At 67.2% G+C, this 21962-nt stretch overlaps 1 protein-coding gene across 2 annotated transcripts in view; it reads left to right on the top strand.

Moving 5' to 3' along the window:
• KCNK9 (potassium two pore domain channel subfamily K member 9) overlaps nucleotides 1–21962 on the top strand; it is a 40216-nt gene that overhangs the window by 7436 nt on the left and 10818 nt on the right. The window contains exon 2 of one of the 2 annotated variants that reach the window (XR_014793197.1): nucleotides 14458–15456. Coding sequence is in view for 1 of the 2 variants with exons in the window: in XM_084864730.1 (XP_084720856.1) it covers nucleotides 14458–15311 (854 nt within the window). In the remaining variant the exon portion in view is untranslated. Of the gene's footprint in view, nucleotides 1–14457; nucleotides 16006–21962 lie in introns of those variants that run through there. The other variant, XM_084864730.1, reaches the window with a different exon arrangement.

Genomic DNA, 21962 nt, shown 5'->3' with positions numbered 1-21962 from the left:
TTGGGACAAGTGGGTGCAGCTGTAGACAGCGCAGAGCCAGGAGGAACGGGAGTCCGTGGGTCTTGGTCTCGCTCCAGGGACGGAGCGGCTTCACCCGGTCAGTCTGGTCCAGCCAGTTGGTCGTGGCCGCTGAAATGCAGAGCGGGGATTGATTGGTCATGCTTGCCATGGTGACGCCGAAGAGTGCTGTGTGTGATTGATTGGTCATGTCTGCCATGGTGACGCCGAAGAGTGCTGTGTGTGATTGATTGGTCATGTCTGCCATGGGTGCAGAAGGGCCAGCGGTGGCATGCTTGCGATCCCTCCCTCCCCCCACTCCTACCCCCCCGGGTGGTGAGAGAGAGGCCTTCTGAGGTGCAGGCCTTTCCTGGGCGGGAATGCTGTCGCTTTGGAAACGGTGGCTATTGCCCGTTTCCTGTCTTTTGCAAGGCGGAATCTGCCTACCTTGGTGTCCCCATTTGTAGACTGTGGTGACCCGCCTCCTTCAACACGCTTGGGGGTGTATGAAGTTACTGTGCTTCTTTTAAACCTCTTTCTTCATCCGGCTTTTCAGCAGGCAGCAGGCGGTGCTGCCGAGGTAGAGTATATACGTAAACGTGCACAAAGCCCTACGTAAACCTGCTCCGTCCAGCTCGTTCACCACGTTCCCCGAGTCCCTTTCAAGGGTAGAACACAGGTGACTGCTGGCTAAGTCCCCCCGCACACGGCTGGCGAAGCATGCACACACCGGGGGCAGGTGATCATGCTTTAGTGACGTCTGTGCTTTTAACGGGTTTGCTCTCCGTTCAGTCCGCTGCCGTCCTGCATCCCCCTGCCCCCCACCCCCGTCTTCCTCACCTGAGGTCGCCTCACTCGCCGGTGCCTCCCCGGCTCTGCACGCCCGGCCCTGCTTTTCTACGACCGATTCGGACACGCTTCCCGCCTGGCTGCGGAGGGAAGCCCGCGGTCTCTCTGCTCGGTCGCGTTTGTCTGCCGTTTCTCCCCGCAGGGCGGGCCGATCCGGTCTCAGGAACGTGAGGCTCGGTGGCCGATGCCCACGCCCGTGCGAGGCGCCCCCTCTCGGTGGAGTCCTCTCGCTCTCACAGAACAGGCTGCTCGGTCGTGTCTGCTACGTGTGGCCCCAAGGGCTTCCCCCGATGTCAGCTCTGTGCCTCCCTCCTCTCCTCAGCGTGGGTCACACCGACGCTCGTTCTTTAGCGCCTTCCTGCCTCCTCCTCAGGGAGGCGCTGAGACGGCGTGTACAGAGGTCATGGCGGTGAGGCGATGCCCGCTCCGGTCAGGGTTGTCCTGGGACGGTCACGGGCCTCACCGTCAGGCTGTCCGTGGGACGGTCACGGGCCTCACCGTCAGGCTGTCCGTGGGACGGTCACGGGCCTCACCGTCAGGGTGGCCGTGGCTCCCTGGGAGGGGGACAGAAAGCAGCCGGTCGGTGCTCTCCGCGGTCACCAGGGTGTGGGAGCGCAGCTCCCTCAGGACTCGCCAGGAACGGGCGGTGTCGGGAGCCCTGGAGGGGCCGCCGGAGTGCGGCTGACCTGGGCTCTCCAGGGCCGGGGGCAGCAGACCGCAGCCAAGGAGCCACATGCGGCCTTCGGCCCCTGAGTGTGGCTCTTCCACAAAACACCACGTGTGGGCGCCCACGACCAGTGCGACTGAAGGAGTCCCCTAAGTAAGCGGTTCCTCCTGGGCCAGCAGCACCGCCCGGCCCCCAGGCTGCTCAGCAGTCAGTGCAGTTCCCTCTCCTTCCATCAGGGGGCGTGGCCAACTGTGGCTTAGGGGACCCATGCCCGGCCCGCGGCCCCCTCCCCCTCCCCGCTCCCGGCCCGGCTGTCAGAAAGGCTTCCCTGCAGGTGCCTCCCCAGCCAGCGCTCTGGGCACACCGAGCCGCTCCGCTTGGCTCCTCCGGGTGGGCTGGCTGGCCCCTGCTCACGCAGCACCCCTCACCCCTCACCTGTCACCCGCCACCCCTCACCCCTCACCCCCACCCCTCACCCCTCACCCCCACCCCTCACCCCTCACCCCTCACCCCTCACCCCTCACTCCTCACCCCTCACCCTGCACCCCTCACCCCTCACCCCTCACCCCTCACTCCTCACCCCTCACCCTGCACCCCTCACCCCTCACCCCTCACCCCTCACTCCTCACCCCTCACCCTGCACCCCTCACCCCGCACCCCTCACCCCTCACCCCTCACTCCTCACCCCTCACCCTGCACCCCTCACCCCCCACCCCTCACCCCTCACCCCCACCCCTCACCCCCCACCCCTCACCCCTCACCCCCACCCCTCACCCCTCACTCCTCACCCCTCACCCCCACCCCTCACCCCTCACTCCTCACCCCTCACCCCCACCCCTCACCCCTCACCCCTCACCCCTCACCCCTCACCCCTCACTCCTCACCCCTCACCCTTCACCCCTCACCGCTCACCCCGCGCCCCGCGCCCCTCGCCCCTCACCCCTCACCCCTCGCCCAGAGCCTGTTAGCCAGGGAGCCCAGGCCCCTGATGATGTGCACCCGCTGCCCGGGCCGTCATTCCATTGCCTCACTGCCGGCTCCCAGCGGCCTGCAACCAGGCCACGGGCCCCGGCTCCCCGGCCACAGGCCCCGGCTCCCCGGCCACGGGCCCCGGCTCCCCGGCCACGGGCCCCGGCTCCCCGCAGACGTCACCTGAGTCCTGTGTCCTGCGCCCAGCCCCCCCAGCTCAGCACCTGCCGCCCGGGCTGCCCTCCTCCCCTCCCCTCCCCTCCCCTTCCCGGAGCACCCCCCCCCCGCAGGCCCGGCTCCGGGCCAGGTGTCAGGCTGCCGGGCGCAGGCCCGGGAGGGTGTTTGCGGAACCTGGAGTGAGTGGAACGGCCTCCCCGGGTGCTGTGTGTCATTGTTCTGGAAGGTTCTCCAGGTCTTTCTGAAAAGCAAATGCTCGAAACACAGCTGCCCGCCGTTCGGAGCAGCAGGTGCTGGCGGCAGCGGGAGGCGGGCCGTGGGAGGGCAGTGGGGTCCCCGCACCCTCACCTGCCACTCACCCAGGGGCTGCCACGTCGCCGCTTTTCCTCCGAACCCAGGCCCCCGGGCCTGCCCGGGCTCCGGCCCGAGCTGCTGTCTGAGCACCCCCCCCCCCCACCCTGGGCCTGCCAGGGGCCACCCCGAGCCCCCGCGCTGCCGCAGGGACACTGTCCCCGTGCGGGGCCTGAGCACAGCCGCTGCCCTCTGCAGGGAGCGTCCAGGCCGCCTGCTCAGGCTGCCAGGGCCCTGCCCCTCGAGGCGGGACTTGCCCACCGCCTGGGCACCACGGAAGGTTCGGACTCTCCTTCCTTTGGGCAAAGGGAGTGCCGGCCTGGCCCGGCTGAGCCGGGAAGGCCCTGCGGAGGGGGTGACGCCCTGGAGCTGGCGAGTCCCAGCCCCCAGCCCCCAGCCCCCAAGCCAAGTCCAGCTTCTGAGGCCGAAGGCGCTCCCAGCGTCCTCGCTGGACTGGGCGTCTGGAGCTGGACCGGGCGGCCCTCTGCCCCGTGGTGGCTGGTCCGGGTCCGAGAGCCTGGACCCGCCCCGCCCCTCCATTCCCTGTTCTGGGAGGGCCCCCCTGCTCGGCCCATTGCCCTGGGGATTGCTGTTCAGGGAGGAGAGCGAGTAGGGGCCCCCCTGGGCATTGGGGTCATTGTCACAGAAATGGTGGTCACCGGGGTGAGTCAGAGTCCCGAAACCCGAGGAACGTGGCGGGTCTGGGGGCTCTGGATAGCTGTCACTAAGGAGGGAAAGCGGGGTGCGGGTGGCACTGATGGCTGGCCCAGCGCTCCCTAAAGAGGAGAAAGGAGGAGAAGCAGGTGCGGGGTCCTGTGGAGAAGTCGGGGCTCTGTGGCCTCACTGCCGTGGCCTCGCTGCTGTGGCCTCACTGCCTGTGGCCTCGCCTGCCTGTGGCTTCACTGCCGTGGCCTCTCTGCCGTGGCTCAGTGGTGTGGAGAGTCGGGAGGTGACCCGTGCTGCCTGCCCCGTGCCAGCCTGGCCTCGGGTGCAGCGTGCCCAGTGTCCGGGATGAGGACCGTGGGCGCCGTGGGCATTGCTGGGCTCCGTGGGGGTTCAGGTGTGTTTCTGGCTGCCTCGGGGAGCGATTGGGAGGCACGTTTCGAGGCCCAGAGAGGATGGGGACTGAGCCCACGTCTCTGTCCTGCCTGGTCTGGGGGCTGCGGGTCCCTCTTGAGCCTAAGGTGCTGGCGGGGGTGGGGTGCCAGGAGGAAGCAGTCCGGGTCAGGGTGGGGGCTGTGGTGAGCCCAGTCGCTGAGCGGGTGGGGGGCACGGGCCTCCCCTGCCCACCTCCTGCCCTCTCCGCAGTAGGTGGGCGAGAGGGAGAAGCTGGGCCTGGCGGAGGCCACGAGCCGGCCCCCGGGGAGCGGACAGCGGCCGTGAGTGCGGGCGGCGGGGCCGACACTGCAGGGCCCGCCCAGCGCCACGGTGGCCGCTCCTGAGCACCTCCGGGTGCCGAGTCTCCCTCCCGCCCAGCGGCCAGCAGGCTGCTGCCAGGGGGGTGCCAGGGCAGCAGGGCGGGCGGCTCCCCAGGGAGGGCTGGAGTGGGGATGGGCTGGCTGTTCAGGCTCAGCTCTTGGGCGCCCCCTGGGGGCAGTGGGGGCAGGGCCTCATTCCTAAGCCAGAGCCAGGAGCCAGGAGCCAGGCTGTGCTGCCTGACCCGTGGGGACCCTGGGCCAGGCCCCTGGCAGCCGGGCCTCCACCCGTGGCTGCCGTGGGTCCCAGCACCTTCGTGTCTGGGAACTCCGGAGGCTCCCCCGCCCCCTCCGCCTCAGGGCCGCACACGCCCTCCCGGGAGCGCCTCCCTCCCCCCGTGGTCATGGCCACGGCGCCGTCGGCCCCTCGAGCCCCCTGCAGGGCTGGGGAGCAGGCCGGGCTGCTGGCCGGAGGGAGTCTGCGTGGCCGCATGGCTGAGGTCTGGGGCTGTCCCCGCCAACGTCCCTGAGTTTTGAACTATTGGGGGCTCCGGAGCAGCAGTTCTCAACCTGTGGTTTGTCCCTTTCACAGGGGTCGCCTAAGACCATCGGAAAACACAGACACTTACATTACGATTTATAACAGCAGCAAGGGCACAGTTATGCAGCAGCAACGGAAGTGACGTTATGGTTGGGGTCACCACCCCGGGAGGAGCTGTGTGAAAGGGCCGCGGTGTTAGGAAGGCGGGAACCCCTGGGCTGGAGGGACGGTCTGGCCACCGGAGACAGGCCTCTGCCCTCCCGTCTCAGCGTCATGCTTGGGTGGCTGCACCCCGACCTGGGCCTGCACCCTGCCCCCCCCGTGCTGCCCCCCCTGCACCCCTGCCTGGCTCCCCAGGCCCGCAGGCCCCGCCCCTGCTCCGCGCGGCTCCCTGGCCAGCTGGTGCCCTCAGCCTCCCCTTGCCTCTCCGCCCCGTCTTCAGAGACGCGCCCGAGTGGACTTGTGCTTCCTGCCACGACCTTGACTTGGGACAGCCCAGGCTCCACTCACCTAACCCCGGCAGGAGGCCTCGGCCCGTGCCACCAGCCCCCTGTCGCCCCCACCCCCACCCCGGGCGCTGCACCTGGTGCGGGGGCTTCTGTGACGGCAGCGGGAGAGGCAGCGGGAGGCCCGCACCCCGCAGGCAGGGGCACCCCTCCGCGCAGACACAGGCCTCCTGCCCTGGGCTCCTGGCCGGGCCTGTGCCGCACCGGCACCTGCGGGCGGGGCTGTGCTCTCGGACCCCTCCCCCTCCCCCTCCCCCTCCGGGGCTCCTCTCTCAGGTGTGGGGTGTTAGCCCCGGGGGGCGGCTGCAGAAGCTCAGGCAGGGCGAGAGGGTGCACCCCTCTCCCCGGGGCGTCCTGGCAGCGGCCTGGGCCCCGGCACAGCGCCTGGGGCAGTCCCATGGCCCCGGCGGTCCCGCTGCCTGCCCGGCCGCATGGGGGCGTCTGTGCCCCCTCCGCGTCCCCAGCCGTCCCGCCTCAGTGCCTTTCCCTGTGGGTCCTGGTCAGGCCCATGAGAGGTTCTACTCAGAGAGGCTCAGCAGCCTGCCCGAGGCCACACAGCCCACCCCTGCCCTCCTGCCGCTCAGTGCCCTCCCCCCCCCCCCCCCCCCCCGCCCCGGGCAGGGCTGCTCCCGCTCAGGGCTGCTCCTGGTTTCCTCCGGAGCCCCAGAGGCCCGGCTGGGCGGAGGAGCCGGCAGCTGCCGCTCGGCTCAGGTCTGGCCCCAGCTGGTTCGTTCACCTGCCCGGGGTCAGTGTCTGCCCCAGCCCTGGCTCCCTGACCCCGGGCTGTGCCAGGAGAAGGTGGCCCCGAGTGCCCCTGCCTGAGCCTCGGCTCAGTGCCGTCGAGGCTGCCGGGGCCCCTCCCTCGCCTCCGTGTCTGATCAGCCTGTCTGACCCCCCTGGTCCGCCCAGCGTTCTCGTTCCCATTACACAGACGAGGAAGCTGAGGCCCCGAGGCTCCAGGAATGTCCCCAGGCCTCACGGTGGTGCCCTGCCTCTCACCGGCCAGAGGTGGGATCCGCTCAGGAACCTGCCTCCTCCAGGAAGTCTTCCCTGACTGCTCGGGGCTGGCCACCCCGTCTGCCTTCTCCGCTCCCACTCGGGGGAGCAGAGCCCGGGAGGAGGACGGGTGTGGAAGGAGCAGGCTGTGGGGCCCAAGCCCGGACGTCCCCTTGCTGGGCCTCAGTTTACTCAGCTGAGGAGGGGCATGACGGCACCCTCCTTGCCGGCACCTGCCAGCTCCCTGCTTCCCCGAGGCGACCCCGCCCCCTCATCCTCTCCCGCCCCTGCACCCCCAGCCCCGGGCTCCGGGTTCCAGAAAATCTGCCGGGTCAGGTTTGCTGAGGGAGCCAGCCAGCGTGTCCGGGTGGCGAGAGGCTATTTTGGGAAGGCGCCGGGAAGGAGGCTTCTGTTTTGCTTTGTTTTGTTTTGTTTTGTTGTGTTTGCTCCTCGTGATTACCAGAGGTGGCGGCCTGCTCTGCCCCCGGACCCGGCGAGGGCTGTGCGGGGATTGGGGGCGGGGGGCACGTTCGCGGGAGATGGACCATCAGACTCCTGACAACCGAGGCCACAGGGGCCTGCAGCCAGCCCGTCACTTGTCACTGTCAGTGTGTTCCAGGCGGTCTGAGCGCAGGCGTGTGTGTGTGTGTGTGTGTGTGTGTGTGTGTGTGTGTGTGTAAGCAGGGGCCTCTGATCCTGACACACCAGAATGGTGCTTCCAGCTCTGCCTTTTGCCCACAGGTCCACCTTCCCACTCACCAACCTGTGTCCAACCAACCCACCTTCTCCAACCACTCATCCCCTATCCATCCATCCATCCATCCATCCATCCTTCATCCATCCATCCATCCATCCATCCATCCATCCCCTTATCCATCCATCCTCTTATCCATCCATCCATCCATCCTCCATCCATCCATCCCTCCATCCCCTTATCCATGCATGCATGCATCCATTCCTCCATCCATCCATCTATCCACCCATCCATCCATCCCCTTATCCATGCATGCATTCATCCATCAATCCCCTCATCCATTCATCCATTGTTGAATTAACCATTGATTCACCTAAACATCAGTCTGCCCATCCATTTGTCTATCCATCCATCAATCTACCCACCCACCCGCCCGTCCTGGGAGACCTGCCCACTCCGGGCCTCCACGCCCCTCGGGGGAGGAGCTGGGGTGAGACGTGCGGGGCGCGTTCTCGGGAGGGAGCTCCGGCCGGGCTGAGCCGGGCCGGCAGGGCCTGGGCTCTGGTGCAGCAGCCCGGTGCGCACGGCCATGCGTGGGCGTGGAGTTTCCCTCCGCCGTCTGCTCCGTGTGAGTGTGTGGGCGAGGTGTTTCCTGGAGTGGGTGTTGGGGTCAGGAGGGGTCGGGTGGCCCTGCCCCAGGGGCTCACATTGGGGGGGGGCGGGGGGCTCAGCCGCCCCGGAAGTGTCAGGTGAGAATAGGAGGAGGGGTCTCCGTGGGCCCAGAAGACGGCCTGGAGTGGGGAGGAGGGTCCCCTGCAGGGGGGACGGGGAGGGCTGGGTCGGGGGCGAGGGGGGGCCTCCGGGTGTGGGGCCTCCATGTGACCCGGGGCAAACCCGGCGTGGAGAGGTGGGAGAGTCGGGTGAAGCCACGTGCGGTGAGTGGTGCTGACACCGTCTGCCGGGCCGCGGCAGGCACGCCGGCTCTCAGAGGAAGGCTACGGGCACTGCTGGCCGCCGGCCGGTGGGAAACCTACAGGAGCCAGAGGCCGACAGGCTGGTGGCTTCTGTCCCTGCTCCTCACCGTTTCATGCCACGGACCCGGGCCGGTGGGGGCCGGCCCCCGCCCCCAGGACTGGGCAGGGCCCGCAGCCCGCGCTGCGCCCTCCCCTCCGCATCAGTAGGCACTGAGGACGGAGGCCTGTGCGCGGGGGGCCCAGACGGCCCACAGGGGACTCAGCAAACGGTCCTCATGCACAGACCAGTCTCCCCGTGGCCGCGGCTCTGCCACCCCAGCCACCCAGGTCCCGATCCCACGCAGGAGAGAGGCGGGGCGGAGCCAGCGCCCGGCCCTGCGGCCCAGGGCTCCGCCTGGGCTGAGGGAGGGCCCGCCGGAGCCCAGAGCTCGCCATTGCCTGGTGGCCGGCACCCGCAGCGGCCAGCAGTGTTGGGCATGTCGCTGGCCGGGAAGCGGCGGTCACCACACCGGCCCTCCCTCTGAGAGCTCCTCAGGCCGCACTCCCAGCGCGGAGGGCAGAGGAGGTAACCTCCATCGGCCTCGGCTCCTGCACGGCTCCTGCGCTCGGGAACACTGGAGTCTGGTGACTCCCCCCTCCCATCAGAGGCAGCCCCTCTGTTCACCGGGAGGAGCACTAGGGGCAGGGGGCAGGCAGAGGCTGAGCGGGGGATTGAACCCGAGCCCCTGGGACAGCCGAGGGCCGGAGGGAGGTCCCAGGTGCAGTGGTCGGCTCCTCCACTCTTCTTTTCCTTTTAAATACACTTTATTGATTTTTTACAGAGAGGAAGGGAGCGGGAGAGAGAGTCAGGAACATCCATGAGAGAAACATCAACCAGCTGCCTCCTGCACGCCCCCCTCTGGGGATGAGCCAGCAACCCAGGTACATGCCCTTGACCGGAATCGAACCTGGGACCCTTCAGTCCGCAGGCCGACGCTCCATCCACTGAGCCAGACTGGTCAGGGCCACTCTCTTCTTGTTTAAATGTATTTTCAGAGACAGGAAGGTGGGCTGTGAACGTGTCCTCCGAGGCCTCGGCCTCCCTGGCTCCATCGGAGAGGCCGCTGTCGGCCCTCGGGGGGCGTCCCCGGGCGGGCCGGTAGCAGGGACAGAGCCGGGTCCCAGACCAGTCTCCGCCGGGGCCCAGGAAGACCACAGTCCGCCCGTTTCTCATCCGGGCCCCGGAGGGAACACCGCGCACCTCCCAAAGGCGGTCCCCTCCCTGAGAGGGAGGGACTCGGGGCACCCGCGTTGTAGCTCCTCGCCCTCTGGGACTGTTGGCGGTCCCGCCGCCACCACCGCCGTCTCATGGTAACCTGGTGGTATTGCCAGTGCTGCCGCAGTGGACGCTAACTTCTGGGGGAGACTTCCCACCACCGAGAGGGTGAGGGGCACCCCCCTGGTTTGATGGTCCCTGGGGAGCCTGGGCTGTGGGCAGTGCGGCAGGCCTGGTGGGCCCGCAGTCCCCCGAGCTCCCGCCAGAGGGCGCCCTTGCACTCCCGTCCCAGACGGACTCCAGTGCAGGCCCGTGGGCCCTGCAGGCTGCGGCTGGAACCGTCCTTTCTGCCCATTAAACTCTCATTGGCTGCACGTGAGCCTCGGCCCCAGCCCCAGCGAGTTCACCTGTGGGCGGAGGGTGTCCCCGGGCACGCTCCACACTGCTGTCTCCAGCCTCGGAGCTGGGAAGCTGGGAGGGGCTGGAGGGGTGTGTCTGGGTGCCCAGCGCCCGCTGGCTGTCTCTCAGGGCGAGCTGACCCCGTGGGCGCCTCATGAGCGTCCCAGCAGCCGGCAGCCCTGAGAGACGGGGTGGAAACGGGCTGCCCCCCACCCCCGCCTGCTGCTCAGAGGGCTCAGCTCGGCGGCCCCGGGCCAGGCCCCTCCCCGAGCCCTCGCCCCTGCCCCCTGCCGGCTCCACGCTCAGACCCACACCCTCAGGCGGCTGCAGGCAGGGCCGAGGGCTGCAGCCTCAGCCTTTTCTCTCCTGCGAGATGGGGAGGCATTCCCCTCGGCGGTTGTGGGAAGGGGCCTCAGTCTACCCAGAAGGCCCTGCTCCCCGGGCGTGGCCCTCCTCCGTCCTGTCGGGGCAGGGGGACCTCTGCTGCTGGGGGAGGCGGCCCACGGGCCGTGTCACCTCTGTCGCCTCGATTTGTGCATCTGTGAAATGGAACCGTTGTGGGCTCAGTGACGGGGGGGGGGAGGGGAAAGGGGGCTGGGTGGTGGGGAGCCCGGCATGTGGCTCGCTGAGCCCCCCTCTGCTGCCCCCTCCTCCCCCAGCCCCTCCTGCTCCCCCCCCCCCCCCGCCATGTTGGGATGCCTCTGCTGCAGACAGACAGATGGCTGCTTCGTCTTGTTTTGAGTGCCCCGTGCCACATGTAGGAATGTGTAATTAGACACCAATTAGATCCCACACTCCAGACCCCGTCTTCCGGCTTCTCTCCGAAATCAGGGCCCTGGCCCCCGCCCCCCCGGCCTCCGCCCGCCCGCAGCCCGCTCCCTCACCTGCCGGCCCCACCTCCGCGGACAGGCCAGCGGCTCCCGGGAGGGACCCCGGGGCGTGCGGGGTGTCTGCGCTGTGAGTGCTTTGTTACCCACACACACGGCTGCTCCTTCTCCGCCGGCACAACCAGGCGTGGGGCCTGCTGAGCCGTCATCAGTCACAATCAAAACACTGGCGGAAGCCAGAGGCTCTGGTGGGGGGCCGTCCGGAAGGCGCTGAGTGACCCCGGCTGGGCCATCGCCCTCCGGGCCCTCCGATGCCCGCAGGAAAGCCCCTGCCCATTGGCTCAGGGCGGGGCTGGCACCCAGTCAGAGCCCACAGGAGGCACCTCCCCTGCGCCCCCAGGGGTGATGGAGGCGGGTCCTGGGGCTCCGGGGTCCTGGGGTGACGGGGGGGGGGGCGGGGGGGGCTGGCCAGGGCGGTTGTTTCAGATGACAGAGCGAATGCAGGAAAGCCACACCTTCACCTGACTCTTTTTTTAAAAACGTGAATTTTTATTGCTGTCAGAGAGGAAGGGAGAGGGAGAGAGAAACGTCAGTGAAGAGAGAGCATCATGGACGGCTGCCTCCTGCACGCCCCCTACTGGGGACTGAGCCCACAACCCAGGCCTGTGCCCTGACTGGGAACCAGACTGTGGCCTCCTGGTTCATAGGGCAATGCTCAGCCACGAAGCCGCGCCTGAGTTTTAATCGTGTGTAGCTCCTCCGGAAACCTGAATGGGGCCCGATGTGGCAGGGGGAGGGGAGGGAGGGAAGGGGGAGAGGGGGCGAACCCCAGGACCAGCAACAGCACGGAGCTGCGGGGAGCCTGGGGGTAGCCCGGACCTGTGGAGCGGCTGTGCGCTGGGAACTGGCAACGGCCAGCGGCGGGCTCCCCAGAGCCCTCAGTGGCCTCCGCCTCGGCCTCCCTCCTCCGGGGGCAGGTGGGGCAGGCTGAGCCAGGGCTGACCCAGGCCGGAGTGGGAGCGGCCAGGAAGCCGGGGGCCCGCCCCCGTGCTGCCCTGAGTCATTCCTTAATGCGATTTGTGCCCATTGAACTCCTACAGCGCCGAGTGCTCGCCTGCGCTTCATAAATATTTCATTCTCTTCCGGCAGCAAATGTGCCGAAGCCCAGAGGCCCAGTGCTAGCTCCGGCCCGGCAGGCAGGCCTGTCCCCCTGCCCCCTCCTCCGCCCCCTCCTCCGCCCTGCAGCTGTGGGCGGGAGGAGCCAGGCCTACCACCCACACCTGGCACCGGCCTGCCAGCTGCTCCCACTTGCGGAGCGGGGAGCCTGGAGCCGGGAGCGGGCAGCCGGGAGTCGGGAGCCGGGAGAGGGGAACCTGGAGCTGGGAGCTGGGAGCTGGGAGTTGCGAGCGGGGAACCTGGAGCTGGGAGCTGGGAGCAGGGAGCGGGAGCCGGGGCTGCAGTGGAATTGGCAGGAGAAGACAGGCCTGGGGAGGGGGACGGACCGGACAAGGTCCCTGTGGGACTCGGGACTCAGACTGGGGCCGGATGCCAGGGCCGGCCTTGTCCACGAGTGTGCAGCAGCCCGTGGGAATTCTCGGCCGGGGATCGACCCCAAGGGGCTTCGGGGCAGCTCAGGAGGGGCCTGGCCCTCTCGGGCCCCGGCGGCCAGAGGCAGCGGAAGGAGCTGTGTGCGTGTCTGGTGCCTCCACACCTCGTCGCTACTCCGCTCCACCCGCCTCGTTCCCCTGCTCCGAGCGCCCGCTCTGCAGGAGGGCCCGGCTGCCTCGGGGGCCGGGCAGGAGCCGGGTGGGTGTGGGATGTGCGTGGCTCGTGGCGCCGTCTCGGCAGGTCCCGTGAGCAGAGGGGACGAGCAGTGGGTCCGGTGGGTATTTACAGGACACGGCGCCCTCCGCACCGGCTCTTTAGAAGCTCAGACACGGGTCCCGGACCCTCAGCACCTCCCGGCTCCGGCCTCCTCCCGGCGGGCTGTCCACTGGATGCTCCGCACTGGGAGCCCGAGGACCATGTGACCTGCAGGCTACCCAGGTGCGCACTGTCCCCGGGGGCTGCCTGCTGACCGGTGCTGACAGCAGGGGGGTGCAGGGAGGCCCGGACCCTGGGGTGCAGTGTTTGAGCCAGAAAAGGCCAGATCGGCTTCCGCCAGGGCACACATCCCACAGGGGCCGCGAGCTGACGTTACCACCGTGCTCACTCCCCGCATCCGCCCGGCCTTCTGTGGCAGGCACACAGGTGGGCCCCGTGGCGGGGCGGCGGGCGGGGCGGTGGGCCCCGTGGCGGGGCGGCGGGCCCCGTGGCCGGGCGGCGGGCTCCGTGGCGGGGCAGTGGGCGGGGCGGTGGGCTCCGTGGCAGGGAGGCGGACCCCGTGGCAGGGCGGCGGGGCGGCGGGCCCCGTGGCAGAGCGGTGGGCTCCCACCCCGCACAGGGGTACATACGCACCCACGTGTGTGCCGAGGTGCTTCATCCCCTCCCGAGCTGCCGTCTCCGTCTGCATCTCTTCCTTCCAGGCAGAACTTCCTCCCTTTATTTTTAAAATATATTTTTATTGATTTCAGAGGGGAAGCGGGAGGGAGATAGAAACACCAATGATGAGAGAGAATCACTGACTGGCTGTCTCCCTCCTGCACACCCAACATTGGGGCTCGAGCCTGCAACCCAGGCCTGTGCCCTTGACTGGAATTGAACCTGGGACCCTTCAGTCCGCAGGCCGACGCTCCATCCACTGAGCCACACTGGCACAGACATACCTTCCTTTGGAAGTCACGCCATGCAGATCGGCTGTTAGCAAATGTTCCTTACCCTGAAAATATATTTGGCTTTCCTTCTTAAAGGATATTTTCTCTGCGTAGACAATTCTGGGTTAACAGCCTTTTTCAAAAAGCTCTTAAAGGTGCGATTCCACTGTTTGCCGCAGAACTGCACCAGCCGTGTCCCTGTGTGGGACCCCTTGTTTCTCTCTGGCTGCTTTCAAGATCGTCTCTCCTTGGTTTTCGGCAGTCTCACTCAGACGGGTGGCTTTCCTCGTATTTATCCTGCGTGGGGCTCACGCGGCTTCTTGGATCTGTACACTCGGGTCCTCTACCCGATGTGGCTACATCCCTCCCTTTTGGCCTCGGTCTGTTTCCCTTCTCTGATCCTTCCCTGATTGCCCGCAGCTGTCTGAGGCGGTGCTTGTTTATTTTATCTGCGCTCCTCTCTGTCCTTCAGACCGGGCTGTTCCTATGGGTACGTGCTGATCTCCCTTAATAAAGCAGCGGCGGACGGCGGGTGTGAGCCCGAGCCTGGCGCACCGTCCGCGCTGGCCCAGAGAGGGCTGCTGGTCTTCGTCGGGCTTGAAGCTCGGCAGTGCTCTTCGTAGTGAATGGGCTGTCTGTATTTTTTTAAACTTCGTGTTGCTCTAAGAACCATGAACCGTGAAGGGGCTCCCACACTCTTCTTCCTCTCCCAACGGAAATGACGCAAATCACCACCTACACCCCCTTCCCATGACCGCCCCCCCCCGGCCCCAGGCTTCAGCGGACAGCGCTCCTCCGATTCCTCCCACCCCTCTCCCCTCCCTTCGGGATCTGGGCAGACTCCAAACTCACCCCAAGGAAACCACCCAGGTGCCCCCTACCCGTCTGCATTGGTTGTCTCTCTCCTCTAACCCTCACCCTGAACCCGCCCATGATGGGGGTGTTCCAACCCCCTCCCACGGACACTCCCCGGCCCCTCCCCATTGAAACACCCCCAAGCCTGCCCCCCCCCCCCCCCCCGTCATCCAACCTCACGGCCCTCCGGTCACCGCTCTCCCTGTGCTCTCTCCCCCCTCCCCCCCCGCAGGTTACGGGCACGCGGCCCCCGGCACGGACGCTGGCAAGGCCTTCTGCATGTTCTACGCGGTGCTGGGCATCCCGCTGACGCTGGTCATGTTCCAGAGCCTGGGCGAGCGCATGAACACCTTCGTGCGGTACCTGCTGAAGCGCATCAAGAAGTGCTGCGGCATGCGGCACACGGACGTGTCCATGGAGAACATGGTGACCGTGGGCTTCTTCTCCTGCATGGGCACGCTGTGCATCGGCGCGGCCGCCTTCTCGCAGTGCGAGGACTGGAGCTTCTTCCACGCCTACTACTACTGCTTCATCACGCTCACCACCATCGGCTTCGGCGACTACGTGGCGCTGCAGACCAAGGGCGCGCTGCAGCGCAAGCCGCTCTACGTGGCCTTCAGCTTCATGTACATCCTGGTGGGGCTCACCGTCATCGGCGCCTTCCTCAACCTGGTGGTGCTGCGCTTCCTCACCATGAACAGCGAGGACGAGCGGCGGGACGCCGAGGAGCGGGCCTCCCTGGCCGGCGCCCGGAACAGCCTGGCGCTGCACCTGCCCGGCGAGGCCCCGCGGGGCCGGGCGCGGGGCGGCAAGGCGGACGGGGACCTGCAGTCCGTGTGCTCCTGCTCCTGCTACCGGCCCCCGGGCCGCGCGGGCGGCCGCCCCGCCGCCGGCCACCAGAACTCGCTGGGCCTGGGCGGCCAGCTGGGCCCGCAGTACTTCCACTCCGTGTCCTACCACATCGAGGAGATCTCGCCCAGCACCCTGCGCAACAGCTTCTTCCCGTCGCCCACCAGCTCCGTGTCGCCGGGGCCGCACAGCCTCACGGACGTGCACCGGCTCATGCGCCGGCGGAGGTCCATCTAGGGGGGCGGCGGGGCGGGCCGCGGCCCAAACCGGCGCCTGTCGCCTGTCACATTCCACCGGCCCCGCCCGCCCGTCCTGCTCCGGGTTTCGTTCTGTTTCTGTTGATGTCGGAGAGGAAGGGGGAGAGCGAGAGATGGAGAGATCCGTGATGAGGAGAATCATGGATCGGCTGCCTCCTGCACGCCCCCACTGGGGACACGACCCGGGCCTGTGCCCTGGCCGGGGATCGCACCGTGACCTCCTGGCTCCTAGGTCAATGCTCAGCCCCTGAGCCGCCCAGGCCGGGCCCCCTGGTCTCTCCTTTATTTATTAGCTGTTCTCGGCCGGAGTCATACTGTCATCGTCATACGTCCTGTCCTTCCTTCCGTCTCGGTTTCCTTCCCCGCCCCCGCCCCTCCCCTTCCAGCCGGATGGAGCTGCCCAGTCCTCCTCTGAAACAGCATCTGAGCATGAGCATGGGTTCCCCCTCCTGACCAGCAGCATATGCCTTACCTCCCCCGGCGGCCCCGCGGGCGGCCCACCCAGCACGGTGACACCGAGACCACGAGACCGAGCGCAGGGTGCCCGGCCCAGAGCTGCGCCCACCAGAGCCTCGGCGCCCACCATAGGGCGACCGCCAGGGTGCCACTCTTCCCCCCCGGGGGCGGGTGGCTGTGCGTGTGCGTGCGTGTGCCTGTGTGCCTGTGTGTGTGTGCCTGTGCCTGCGTGTGCCTGTGTGTGCGTGTGTGCCTGTGTGTGTGCCTGTGTGTGCCTGTGCCTGCGTGTGCCTGTGTGTGCGTGTGTGCCTGTGTGTGTGCCTGTGTGCGTGTGTGCCTGTGTGTGTGCCTGTGTGCGTGTGTGTGTGCCTGTGTGTGTGTGCCTGTGTGTGTGTGTGCGTGTGCGTACGCGCGGGCGCCGTGCGGCGCGGGGGGAAGCACAGGTATTCATTTCTTTTCTCCATCCTACAATTTTGTTAATAGCCTGCTTCTGGCTGCTTCCAAACAACCAGGAAAACAAAGCCCACGAGGTGTTTGATTTACGTCCGGCCGAGCGAGCATGCTCCGCGAGCAGCCTCCGTCGCGGTGCGCCACGCCTGTGCTTCCCCAGCGCTCGGCTCTCAATCAGTCACTTAGTCTCGGGGCGGCGGGGGGCACGGCCACAAGGACCATCGCAGCTTGCCCGTTAAAAACCTTTTAAAGCATGCGCTCCGTGCAACGGGTCCGCGCTCTGCACAAGGGAACCCATCGGAGGATGACCGAAGGCACTGGTCCTGTGACGTTCCGTTTTGTCACCTCAGCTCTAACTGTGCGCCGTGCGGCTGGCAGTGCCCGGGGACCGGGCGGGGGGACGGTGGCCCGTCAGCTCCCTCCTGTCTCTGTGATGATGGGGTGGGGGGGGGGGGCGGCAGGGAGCCGTCCATCACGGGGGACAACTTTTCCCCGAGGGGAAATCCCTCCCCCTCCACTAGGGGGCGACCTCAGAGGGACAGCTGGGCTCAGGCACCCCCTGGAGGGCCCTGCAGTGACAGCCATCCACGCCCCTGCTCCTCCTCCCTACGGGAGGCTCCCGCTCCCGCTCCCGCTCCGGGTGGGAACAGGCTTTGGCGGGATTGCTCTGAGGGTGCAGGGAGCCCTGGGGGATCCTGGGAAGAGGAAACCTACCCGGTTTCTTAAGGGAGACATCACCAAATGCCGCCAGTCCCAAGCCTTTGGCCCACAGGACTGAAACCCATCACTCAAGGCCCCTCTGAACAGGCACGCACTCCATGCTACATCCATGTTACACACATGCTACATCCATGTTACATCATGCCACACACATGATACACCCGTGTTGAACACGGCCCCTTGTGCAGGGCACAGGGCTGGGAAGGACCTCAGACGCTCTGGGCCACTCGGGACAGATCTCAGTCTCCAAGGTCTGTCTGCACTCGCTCGTGTCTAATGTTATTTTTTTTAAACGTCAGGGCCCTAACGTCCGTGCAAAGGAGAAACAGCGGCTCTTTCTGCGTCTCCCCTCCTGGGAGCGCCGCTGGCTCCGGGGCCGCAGGGCGAGGAGTCCGCACTGTTCGCAGAGCGCTGAGCGGAGCCGGAGGCTCCTGAGAGCCTGGGTCACGTGGCCCCCCGGGGGGGGGGAAGGCATGGGCCTGGCAGGACTTGGCCTGGGTGTCTGGTCAGCTGCCACATCAGAAGGCTGAGCCTCCAGAACAGAAAACCCGGAGTCATCTGACTTGGCAGGTGCTGGGAGCCGGGAGAGGGAGAGGGAACAGGCAGCATCACCACCAATATGGCCCCGGGCATAAATCGGTTTCCTGTGGCTTTCTCGGCCTCACCTTGGTAGAAGCAACAGAAAAGAAAGAGAAAAAAAAGAAAGAAAAAGAATCCTCCCCACAAACTTTCTATTTCGCAAATTTCAGATTTACCGAGATGTGGAGGAGTGGTCAGGGGGACTCCCCAGCCTCCGCCCCCGGCCCCCGGCTGCCTCTCTCCCGCTGCCCCGCCCCCACACACTCAGGAACTTGGAGGATGAAGGGATGTGTGCCGCCTGAAGGCGGTGCCACCAAAGAGAACACTGGTCTCAGATAACTGAAATTCCACCCAGCAGCATTTATCTAAAACAGCCCATTGGCGCAGCGCTCTGACTGTCCCCCAAAATGTCCCGCAGAGCAGTAGGTAGGTCTGAGACCATCTGAGTTGGGCTGGGACATTGTGCTGCCCCGCCCCACCTGCCTGGGACCCTGGGACGCTTGGCACCCTCTTCTGGGATGGCCCGCGAGCCTCTTGGGCTCCCTCTGGTGGAGGAGTTTTGGGTGAGAACACAAGGGCCGTGATCGATGCGTTCCATGCGCCATTTCCCCGGAGACCCCACGACGGCCTCTCTGTGTGGGTCAGTGTGTCATGAGAGATGCCCTCCCCTGTGAGAGACCCTGCAGCGGGGTGCCCACGGGGCCCTGGACGCCAGGTCTGCTAGCCAGAGCTCACTGCTGCTTCCGAGTTCCCACTTGATCTCCCTTCTGTGCTCGGCATCAGCAGTCTGTCCCCGAACAACTGGGGGAGGGTCTGGTCGGCTATGAACATGGACAGCAGGGGCAGGCTTTCCTGGACTAGACAGCGGGAGGTGGGGGGGGGGGGCAGGTGCCGCCCGGCAGGGGTTTCGTAAGGGTCCCTGGAAGCCGGCCGGGGCACGTGGGCACCAGCAGCTCCTAGTGAGAGTGGGGGTTCGAGCCCTTGCTGGCATTAGTGATCAGAACCAGCACCGGGGGCACCAGGGCTAGCTGTTGTGGCCGCCGTCTCGGAGATACTTTCTCTGGCAGGTTCTGCATGACCCACTCAGTCTGAGCATAATGCAATCCCCTGCATGGCCTCGTAACCCTCCGTTTTGGTCAAGGAACTACATCCATACAGAGTCCCACCTCTGAGCCTTTGCCTGCGCCGTTCCACCTGGAAGGCCCCCTGCTGCTTTTCAGCCTGGTGGTGGGCGGAGCCAAAGCCTCCCAGGTCCCCTGGCCCCCGAGGGACTCAGCGAGGCCCTCCTTTGGGCTCTGTCATCCTGTCTCTCAGACAGATGGCCTGGGAAGCAGCCTGCTGGCCGGGCTCGGGGCAGCCGGTGCGGGAATATTGACAGGCAGGACCCAGCACCTTGCCTCCGGGGCTCATCGCTGTCATCAGGGTCATCGTAGCTCCAGGGGGCGCCGCGCCCACCCCTGGAGTCCATGCACATACTGTGACCAGAGCCCATCGGCCCCCGTGGACTGGCCAGAGGCACGAGGCTGGCCAGGCTGAGTGTGCCCGCACAGCAGGGCGATGGGCTGTCTGCAGCCTGGCACTCCCTGCCAGGTGGTAAACGCGTGCGTAGTGAGTGGCAGGTTCCCTGCCCAGTGCTGACCTGGCCACAGCCCGGGGGAGTCCGGAGGGAGGGCAGGAGGACTCCATGGGGGGGTCTCGCTCTGGCCTGTCTGCCGGCCCCGGGCAGCTCCCTGCAGGCCTCAGCGCGCGGAGGGCGGGCTGGGCTGAGGAGGGAGTCCCCGGAGCTGGCGACATGCCTTGGCCCTAGAGACAGAGCCTCAGCCTCGCGCTCCCAGCTCCTCACCTCGTGGGGGACCTCAGGGCCCAGCAGCCCCGCCGTGGCTGCCCGCCCTTCCCGTTCTCAGGCCCGTGGCCTGGCACCCGTTCTCCCTCTGCCACGGGGTGAGCTCCCGGGCGGCGAGAGGCCGGCGGTCTGGGGCTGCGGAGGGCGGGACCCGGTGTCATCCTGTCTGAGGCGTCGGATGGACACGATGGTGGCGGTTTGGAGGCTGCGCCGGGGCCCGGTCCTCCCTCTCGGGCACCGCGTTTTTCAGGGACAGACCTCTCACACCAAAGAATCGCGTCTCTCGGCTCCTCCGACTCCTCGTGGCTCCTGGGCACGGACGGCAGTCCCCAGGGACAGGTGCCTGGAGGTGCGTGTCTTCCTGCGAGCACGCCCGCCGCTCCCGAGGCCACAAGCCCAGTGGCCACGTGCTTCCGAGAGGCTCGGGGCCCAGAAACGGCCTGGCGCCCGGCGCTGGGACCTGGACCACCTGCCGTTAGAAGTTGAGGGAGAACGGTGAGGGCCATGCGAGCTGCGGGCGCCCGCGGAGCAGAATCACCAGCACCGATTCCCGGCAGCTCGCTGGCCCCGCCTGCCCGGGCCGAGGGATATCCGTCCATGCGGCCCAGGAGCACGGAGGCCATTGGCCGGACGGGCTGGCAGAGGCCACTGCCCACGGGGCGGCGGGAGCAGTGGATGCGGGAGCCGGTCTAACCAGGGAACCAGATGCTCCTGCTGGGGGCTGGGGGCCGTCCCTGTGACCCGAGGTTGACGGGCAGGTACAGGGGCTCCTCTGAGGGGCGGGGTGTGAGTGGGGGGACCCTCACGTATCCATTGGGGTGCGTGTGTGCGCTGAAGGGGCACCTTTGGGGCTCTGGCTCTCTCGCTCTCCCGTTTCCACGTTGCTGGGCGTTTGTGTGACCGTGTGGTCGGGGGACCTGGCTGGTCACGATGGCCGAACTGTGTGCTCCCAAGTGCTCTCGGGGGGTGGGGAGGGAGGAGGCAGACATCAGGAATTTCTCCCCGAAACTGGGGCTCCTTGGCCACGTCTGTCCGTCCGTCCGTCCGGAGGCAGGGAGCTACCTCCCCACGTTGGTGGGGGCCTGGGGCGTGGACCTCTGGGGGAGCCACGCAGCATCCAGCAAAACTGGGGTTCCCCTGGGCCAGGGGGACCCGGATTCCAAGCAGCCCCGCCCCGCTCCTGTCTGTCCCTTTTGTCTCTCTTCTCTGGCCCTCTCCGCCCTCGGGGGGTGGGGGGGCCCTCACACATGGCCTTAGCATGCCGACTGGAGCTCCCGGATGAGACGCCGCAGGACCACGCCGGTCCGCCCCGCGGCGGCCGGAACGACACTGTCACCAATGTTTACAAGTCCCCGCAGACACCGCCCGTGTACAAATGTAATTTATGCAAGAGATTGCACTTCCTTTTGTAACGAATGCACTCAGCAGCCTGTACATATTTTACAAGGTCTTTACAGAGAAGAGCCTTTACGGTAGTGTTGTAAAATACGCAGTTTTCTAATTTTTTCATTAAAATCTCTATGGCACGTTTGCAAATGTGTCTTGGCCGTCCTTCTCCCGCCTGCACACACCTGCCACCTGCTGCTCTGCTCGGGCCCAGGAGGCAGGGGCTGGGTGGGGAGCGGAGGGGCTGGAGCGGGTCGGGGCCCACGGAGAGAGAGGCCCTGGGACTCCCCGGCCTCTCACCTGCCACCGGGAACACGCCCGCCTCGCCGTGTGGTGTCTCTGGGCACAGGCGCCAGGATGGGGCAGAGGGGCCTTCATGCAGTCACCCCTCCTTCGCCACGGCCCCGCCTCAGTGCACCGCGTGCTGAGCGCTGCCCTGTGTGCCCCGCCGGCCGCTGTGGCCCTGCCCCTCCCGCCCCGCCCCTCCCCGCCCCGCCGTGCCATGCACCTCAGTTGGCGGGCGCAGCTCCCACGTGACCCACCAGGTCAGTGGCCACGTCCTGCCCGGGCACGGAGGGGCAGGTGAGCCCGAGGCCTGGTGCTGACCAAGGGCGGACTGCGAGGGGCCAGGGCGTCGAGGGCGGCAGTCGCCCTCACCCTCGCGGGCGTGCTCAGCCCATCGCCACGGCGGCCAGAGCCACGGCGGCCAGAGCCACGGCGGCCAGAGCCACGGGGGTGAGCACGGCCTGAGGTGCCCTCAGCTCTCAGCCGGGTCCACAGATTGTGTCAGTCCCTGCGAGCCAGTGGGCTGGGCACCACAGCCAAGGCCGGGGACCTGGGGAGAAGGCGCACACGGGAGCCTCCGGGAGCTCGCACCCGGGCTGGGGGGTGAGGGAGCCCAGGAGGCGGAGGAGGGTCTGTGCTTGCCAGCAGCTCGCACCCGGGCCTAGGGGGGTGAGGGAACCCGGGAGGTGGAGGAGGGTCCGCGCTCCCAGCTCAGAGACGGGCTGCGGCTCACACCCGCTCTGCAAACCACCCGGTCCCCACAGGCCCATCGAGAGGCCAGCCAGCCTGCCGGGCCTCCCAGAGTGCCCGGTTACCACGGCAACGCCTTGGTAAGGCACCGGAAGAGACGATTTTTTTTGGGGGGGGGATCTTGTAAAAAGTATTAAACTGGAGGGATCCTCCCGGAGGGAC

The sequence above is a fragment of the Pipistrellus hanaki genome (genome assembly GCF_964339955.1).
Source record: "Pipistrellus hanaki genome assembly, chromosome: 17".
In the NCBI taxonomy this organism is placed as follows: Eukaryota; Metazoa; Chordata; class Mammalia; order Chiroptera; family Vespertilionidae; genus Pipistrellus; species Pipistrellus hanaki.
The sequence above is the reverse complement of the archived record's forward strand: the minus strand, read 5'-3'. Positions and strand labels throughout refer to the sequence as shown.